The sequence below is a fragment of the Lissotriton helveticus genome, chromosome 5_1 (assembly GCF_964261635.1).
Source record: "Lissotriton helveticus chromosome 5_1, aLisHel1.1, whole genome shotgun sequence".
In the NCBI taxonomy this organism is placed as follows: Eukaryota; Metazoa; Chordata; class Amphibia; order Caudata; family Salamandridae; genus Lissotriton; species Lissotriton helveticus.
Genome location: NC_136065.1, coordinates 1,063,253,010 through 1,063,261,471, shown reverse-complemented (window position 1 = coordinate 1,063,261,471; position 8,462 = coordinate 1,063,253,010). Strand labels below are relative to the sequence as shown.

The 8,462-nt window shown below is 42.2% G+C and overlaps 1 protein-coding gene across 1 annotated transcript in view; it reads right to left on the bottom strand.

The window, feature by feature from the left end:
- Positions 1–685: 685 nt before the first annotated feature.
- LOC144753489 (zona pellucida sperm-binding protein 2-like) overlaps positions 686–8,462 on the bottom strand; it is a 274,324-nt gene continuing 266,547 nt past the window's right edge. Inside the window, exons 16-18 of the mRNA XM_078641160.1 lie at positions 4,250–4,343; positions 4,075–4,161; positions 686–1,506 (exon numbers count right to left, since the gene is read on the bottom strand). Of these exons, the coding sequence (XP_078497286.1) occupies positions 1,355–1,506; positions 4,075–4,161; positions 4,250–4,343 (333 nt within the window). The 3' untranslated portion in view covers positions 686–1,354. The remainder of the gene's footprint in view (positions 1,507–4,074; positions 4,162–4,249; positions 4,344–8,462) is intronic.

Genomic DNA, 8,462 nt, shown 5'->3' with positions numbered 1-8,462 from the left:
AGTGCAAAGAAGCGCACAGCCAAAGTTATCGACGAAATGACTAATAATTTTTAAACGTTTTAAATTTTTCACGCGTCGCGCACTGTGTGAACTGGCAGCGCAGCGATTACCAAGCCAAGCACAAGTGGCAAGCCACTACTAGTAGGCCTCGCCGGGAAGGAGCCGGGCGCATTGAAAAGCGATGGGGAGGCGAGGCGGCAGGACTCAGACTGTAGTGTTAAGCAGCCACAACACACGGCGACTTATTCATTCATAATAGTAGTCCACTAGTAATATAATAAAAAAACAGTGCTGGTGACTTGAGTGGTAGTACTGCCCCATACCGGACAGTACCGGCGGCCCTGGCTTAAAGCACTGGTGTAACGTTACTGCTGCTGCTGGTACGCTTGGACGCCTCTTCTGACGTATGAAGCGCTAGGCGGGGGACATCTCGGTCACAGCTGAAACTTAAGGCAGGATTCATTCAGAATATCTATGTGGCCGCTGTGCGATCAAATATTTCTGTATAAAATAGAGCCTGATAAGAGACCTTTATTGTAATGGACCTTTGAAAAAAATGACGCAATATTTAGTGGCAATGTTCTGCTAGGAGGCACTAATTATTTATAGCAGCTTTTGTTTGAGTGAGGCAACTCTTTTCCCATTCTGCCTATTGAAGAAAACAATCCGACGAGCTAGTGTGAGTTTCTTTATTTATCAATAATTTGGACATATAAAAACCACAGAAAGCAGCAGACCAGCTGTCGCAGATCACAGGCAGAGTGTGCAAGATTCATCACATCTGCAAGTAGTAAATATTCAGGGTGCTTGAAACAAAAGATCAATCTTGCCCCAGGCAATGCGAGTCGTGCACGATCAATCATTTTACGCCCCACCACTTGCAAATGTTACCGTCTGCCACGGTCTTCACCCCCATGAATTCTCACTGTTTATCATAACAATACATTGTACTCTAGCAATTAAAATATGAATCTGCAGCTTGGTTATGAGAAAGTGAAACAAGAAAAGACACGCAACAAAATGCACTTCAACTGTTAAAATAGGTCACCAAACTAAAGCCTACCCTACTATGGCTAAATGGGATTGAACATCTTATAATTATTATTAGAATACACAATTTTAATATATGTAAACACTACAATGTAAGCCAGTCTATAGTGTGAGCTACATTACTGTGGTTAACTTTAATATGAAAAAACATGATCATAACAAATGCAGATTAGTACAAAGTTGTATGCAAATACATTTTGAAAGATTTTGATTTATGAGAGAAACTAGTGCAATGGAGAAGAATTTGCTAGAAGGAAAACAACAAGAGGCAGATAACTGCATCCACATTTTATTGCATATCATTTTACCAAAATTTTTTTGAGGGTCTAAACTTTAATACAACCAAGGAAACCACTGCAAAACAGATGAGAACAACCACCACAACCACCACAATGGACAAAGCGCCCTCATTTAGATGTGCAGGGAATTTATCTGATAAAATTGAAGTCACTGGATCTGAAAGAGAAACAATAATACTTAGGTTCCCATACCCATTGCCTACGAAGCAGTTACAGGGGGAAGGCTACACCATTTAACTAGTTCAGTAACTAACTTCTCGTCAAAGCAGGTAAGGAGTCATTTTATTTATACAATTACAACATTTTCCATAAATACCTAGAAGTCGAGAGTCAAGCACCTCCCACTGACATTTCAGCCAGCAGTAAGTCACTCTCTACCAATTGAAGACAAACTATTGGTGGGAACATTGCGTTTTACACAGTCTATCAGAATGTAGATGTTCCATCTACACAGGGCATTAGCATCTACATGTTTCCAATACAGTCCGAGACCATCAATAAACGAGTTGCCAAATTGGTTTATGCATGACATGAATGTATCAATGCAGTTTTCTTCAGTCCCATCCCCACATACTTTGGCAACAATATTTAAAGCATGACAGCCTAGGGGGGCATGATGCAGACCTTTGAGAATCAATATCAACACTAAGGAACTAGGTGTATTAGTATTAAGTGTACTGCGGCTTTCAGGTACACATGCCTGGACAGCAGATTCTCCCTCTAAGACAATAGGTTGTGTGCTTTAATTTCCTGCATTTGAGGATGACTGCAAAGAAATATTGGACCCCATTTGAGGTTGATCTTTCAATGATACCTTTGCACACTTTAGCTCGACACCACTCCATCTTTGTTTTGCATTAGATATGCACTTGGCATTTCATTTTACCTCTGTCTTCCTATAATGGCTTCTGAAGTGTTTTAACTTGTTTCCCTTTCACTAAAGGCTTGGAATGTGGTTTTCTAAAATTTCCAGGATGTGCAACAGCTGGAGCTTCTTCCTCCCAGACAGGTTACCTGTTCTGTAATGGTCACACGCTCTGATATTTTACTACAGCCTTTTGTTTTGGAGCCAGTTACCGGCAGGACTGAATAGGGCCGAGATACTTGGGCACTGCCACTTACTATCCAATTAATTTCTCCCTCATGTAGGTAAAATTAAGAGGTATGGGGTACGTAGGTGGTATTTGTATAGTGCAAACCAAGTCAAAAGGTAGAGGGGAGTACTGTATATTGCAGAGAGCTGCATGAAGCACTAGAAGATGCTGGGACCACATGCATAGTTAACATCTGTTGTCAGTGATTTAGTCACTGGACATCTTCGAGGGTTGTCCCTCATTCCTGTACTAGCTCCAACATTCCACTCAGGTAAACCAAATTCAATAGCTGGTGGTACCCTAGTCCTCTCAGGTGGGTCTCAATATAAACTATAACTTTTGAATTTAAGAGGTTTATGTTAGTTTAAACTCAATTTCAACACCCAACTATAATATCACTTTAACCTTGGATTTCTTCAATAAGAAAAGAAAAAAGTGTATACACACACATTCACCTAACTGGTGCAGCTATTGAAAATTTGGAAATTATACTATGAATAATAGAAATTGAAAATATTGGGAAATAAACAAGCTTAAAACACTACTTGGTAGAAAAAAACAAACTACATTTCAAATGAAAAAGGGTTCATACTGCAACAAAGAAAAACCCCATAGGTTATGAAACAGAACAAAGAGACAATACACTACATAGGAAGAAATCTCCTGTAACCAGACAGTCTTTTTAAAGTTATGAATGTACAGCAGTTCTCCTGTGATGGCAGTAATAAATAAGGTGGTCATCAGTTGCTATAGTTTATTTTTTATGCGCAATAGCCAATGCAGATGTTGCCCGTGGTACTATGAAAGCTACACTTTGCTCATGAAGATGAACCTTTCAAATCATGGTACCATCCTAGGCAGAATGTCACCATCCCGAGGCATTCAGAGTAGCATCCCACCAAGACACTAAGCACCATCTAGTTCAATTCACTAATACCGGTTTGCATAAGTCGCAGCACAATTAGGGAAAACATTACCAAGATTCAATGAGTTTTTATCATGGCTGCCACATACCAACGTGAAAGGTTTACTCTTAAATAGTCCTAGCTTTTTAGCCGCTATATCTTTGCATGCTGAAACTGGTGAGTCCATACTTACAGAGTCAGAAGCAGAAGTTGGCTCTGCAACGTAACATGCAGTGGTATAAAGAGTCAGGACTGGCAAGTGGTGTTGCTCTAGTCTAGACACTGGAACCAAATGTCCGCAATGTCGGTCTACTCTGGTGGCTACATCACCACTTACGCCTTCTTACAGCTCTATTTTCCGGTCTGGTAGAGCATGGAACCCAGAAGTTTACTGTGGGATCAGCCCAGTTCCATTTTTGATACTGCCACAGAGAGCCATATTAGGAACTATGAGAGGTCAAGTTCTGCTGGAGTTTCATGATTTGCTTTTCAATACAGTGTTTTATTAAAATTCATCTTAGAAAGCAATAGAACAGGTATGATTGTACCATTATTCCGTGGCATTCAAAGTAATGACCTAGAGGAACATTAAGATAGATGTTTTTTTCCCTATTACTCTCAATAACTCTGGATAACGCGGGTTTCTAAAAAGACAGCTGAAAATAGGTAAACATCTGGTCAGCCGTAATAACTAAAGACAACATAATGAGTTTAAGTTGTACCTACCTTCGCTATTTCTCTCCAGTTTAGAGTCTTGGAAGATAACGGGGCCCAGCAAGCTCACCAAGCTACCTTTAGAGGAATCTGAAATTTCTATTGAAGGAAAGAAAGAATAGTGAGGTACCGGTATTATAAAATTATTTAATGCATGTGCATTCAGGATCAACTCTGCATTAGTTACCTCGTCTTCTACGTGAATTTGGGCACATCTTGGAGCATAGAGGAGAATCCGGAGCCAATATGTTGCATATTAAAGCAGTACAATGAAAATAGACCTTGAGGGGGATAAAAAAAAAAAGGTCATCTTACAAGAGCACAGATTGAATATTTAATCTGCAGTCATTTTGCCGAATACTTGCAGGCAATCTTGCCAAATATTGGTTCCTTGAACAGTCTTTGGCCAGAGCCTTTGATTTACCAAACATGGGCAGCACATTTATTGCTCACATTGTGGTGGGCCTCAAAGTATTACATTTTTCACTGGAGTGCTTTCAGAAATCTGACTTAAGTAGTTAACCATAGCGTTGTGAGCGAGGTCATTCAAATGGTAAATACTTCAGCACCTGCTCCCTTGGGTGCAGACCACAGCTTCTGAAGCCAGAAGTTCCAAAACAGAAAAAGGTACGGAGGTATTTTGCAAGTTGAATTGTGAAGCAGTCGAAGTTGGCACCACGGAGCAAGTTGAAGCTGCTTTGCAGGGCTTTATTATGACCTCAACGAAGATCTAAGTTTATTTGAATAAAAGGATTACCTAAAAGGATTTTAACTGAAAGTTGGACACAGACAGTTAAAGTATGACCCATCACTATCCCTTCACTCAATTGCCAAACAGATGCAACTGATTTCAGACAACCTAGAAGACTTACAGCTACTGGATCCAATGCAGCATAAAGATAGGGAACCTGATGAATCAGTCCTCCATTAAAATAAAAAGAAACATGTATTTCTTAGAAGTTACTTGCACAACCAAAACAGCAGTCCAGCAAAACCACATCCTAAATCAGTCCATCTTGGTATTAGCTTATGTTATTCACAGTAAGTATTATAGACCCAGACTCCTCCGACCCCCAGAATCCTGGTCTCCATACACTGCCCCAACGTGTCTCATGCTGTGTTGAGGCTCCATCTCATCTCTCAATTTTGCTCCCACATGTCCATTTTTGCGTTGATTGTCCATTCGCATCTAATCTGCTTACATATTCTTGAAGAGGCCCCCAAAACTCAGCATGGATGAAGGAGCAGTGGCGGCTGGTGACATTTCAAAGTGGCGAGGCATAAAACTAGGGGCTGAGTTGTACATCGTAAGAGAGTGAAGTGAGCCAACCCAACTACTTAGAGAGCACAAACAGTAGCAGACCAGACAACAACCCCCTCCAAGAAGGAAAACTCCTTAAGTTCCAGACAGACTCCTTGCATGCACACAAACGCAGACAAAAACAGCTGGCTGGGATAACACCACACTCACCAGTCAACACAAGCAACCCAGTACACATGTACTAATGCAGACCACTCAACACAATGCGGACGGTTTATATCTTATCAGAGGAGTGTGTGCTGTCAGACAAATATAACATTTTGTAAATCCATATGCCATTTTCACGAGTCTCGTGACATGCATTGCAGCACGTAATCAGTCTTCAAATGACAGCTTTGTGGTTCATATTTTAATTCGCTCTTCGCAGCTTCTGGAATATTTACATTTCAAATGTATGACGGTTTCTGAGTTACACATGGAATGTGTAGGCAGTGTCCAGCTTCACAAAAAAAATACAGCATATTGAATATCATGGCACACATGGGAACTTTGCACAATTTCCAAAGCCCCATTTTCCCAAAACTCCAAATCAGTTAGGTCTTATTTGCGATCATAAACACCCCCTCCTCTCCCCATCGCCCATATTATGAAAATAAACAGGCTCTGACCGGGGAGTGATAATTAGCACTTTGGAAAATAGCGTTTAAAATAAGCGCTGCAAATATGTAATGGGTTGCAAAACACCGTGCAGGTTCGCAGTTGACACCCCACTTCATTCAATCGATTACACAGTTAATATAAACACAATATTTCATGTGAGCCCAATAACTGCAGCTGAAATGAGACAAAGCAGAAAGCTGCCGAGCACTCATCACTGAAGGAAATCAGCTCTTATTCTAGCCTTAATCCCGTCAGCTTGATTAGCAGCAGAAAACCTCCAGCTCCACCACCTCCACCCAACCCCACCACACACACGTTTCCCAATAAGTGTGATTGTCTGGCATAACTGACAACACCATTGTGATTGTGCTTTAAAGATTATAAAACCTCCGGTGTTCTCGCACTGACGCAGGATAAAGATAAGAATTCATTACTGCTGAAATGCTCACCTTTCCCCCCAGTAGCATTTAGCAAGAGACAAGGGAGCCCCTACTGGACACCGGACAGCGAAAGCAATTACAAAGTTGCAGTTTAAAATTTGAGGAAAGCTGCTGCATGTTTATAAAGCACAGCAAACTTTTTTGTCTGAAACATGTCCATGCTAAAAAAAGGCTTTCAGAAATTGCACGTTTACACATTATCAACATGTCTTGGAAGCAAATATTCACAAGTAGCTTACAAGTAGTGGAGAAGGAAACAGACATTTATTTTTCCCTCATTGGAGAGGACTGCGGAAATAATTCACACAGAAAAGAGGGATAAATAAATACAGACAAACAAGATTCAAGAAATCGGATTTTTGGGGCCACAACAGACAGAATTCTGCACTATCGGATGCTTTTTGCTGGAGGAAAGCCCTGAAGGATAACGCCAGGCCGAGGAAAGAGGGAAGGCTGTGAAGAGTTCTGGAAGAATTCAACATGTCGGCACTCCGAGTTGCTATTTCAAATGCTAATTGCACCTTTTTGTATAGAGATAATAGGCAATGAAAGACAAAAAGATGTCACCGCAAACAGATGAACATTACCATGTTTAAAGCACCATATTGGGCTACAATACCTACACAAGCCGGTGCAGCACATTGACCGAAACACTACTCAGTAACTTACTTAATCTCCAGCTTGCGCCGTGCAAGATTTCTTCCCCAAATCTCAGCCAGCTAGTAACGATAGTCTTTCTTTCTCCCTGGAGTCCGCGCTTCCTCCGAGGCTGCCGTGTGGTGATTGGTCACGCTGCCGGTCACGGCCCGCTAGTCATGCCGCCGCCGGCCGGGACTTAACATGGGAGCCAATCACAACGCTGAAATGGCAGCATTGTGATTGGTGAGGCGCAGCAGGAGAGCGCCCCAACCGCTCCATTTTCTCCATGTAGGAAAAAGGGAGAGTGGGCGGTCCTGCTCGAGGGCAGGGGTGTGGCTTACCCACTGTTGTGGGTACTGACTGTTTGGGCGGCTCTGGAGCTCCCAGTCAGTACCCACAACAGTGGGAAAGCCATTCCCCCCTGCCCTCGAGCAAGATCGCCCATCCGCCCTCCCACAACCAGGCACTTCTGCTTGCTCACAGTGTGAGAAGCAGAAATATAAAATGGTCGTTTTTACCATTTTATGTTTCTGCTTCTTGCACTGCGAGAATGCAGTGGGGCAATGCCCAAATGCCCCTATGGAGGAGCTGCAACTGTGAGGGTGGCAGGGTATCTGCATACAGTTCCAACAATTCACAGCACATAATCCTATCTTTCAACCAACATTTAAACTTGGGGACCCGTTGCCCCTTCCCCACCTCAGAGCCACCAGTCTGTGGACCAAAAAGGACAGTCACAGCAATTTCCTATAGTGCTTAGGAGTGTACAATACACCTGCCAGTAATAGTCATATGGGAAATGGGGGCTGTGCGGTCTATCCTTACATCAAGTACACGTGTTACCTGGGTCCAGAATGTTGCAACCACTGGGCAAGACCACTGTAGATGAAAATAATCTGCATCAGGGGCAACACATCTACAGCAGGGAGTCGGACAAAAGTCCATGCTTCATCATGCTTGCAGGGGTGTCACACATCCTGTGCAGGTATTTGTGACAGATACGTATTACCCGTTCAATGATATTGCTCTGGTTTGTGCACAACAAAATGACAAATTGCTTATAGTGTCAGTGCTTAGGTCTGCAGGCCACTGAGCGAGCATGCTATTCTGGTTTAGTGGTGGCACAGGACATTATACTAGACAGGGGAGTCACATTATATTTGGCAGATGTGTTCGTCAGCAGCAAAAATAGTAGATCCTAGTCATCGGACGAGTCCAGAAATGCTGGAATTAGGCACTCCAGAATGTGTTTAAAGTTATGATCTTAGTATGTACTGCAAAGTGGAAGACATCTTCTCTATAAATTCCTCCAAGAAATGGAGATCAATTTTTGATTTGGGAATAAGTCCCACATGTATCAGAGGTTTGTGTTATAGTACTAGAAGCAAGGCTGGACTGGC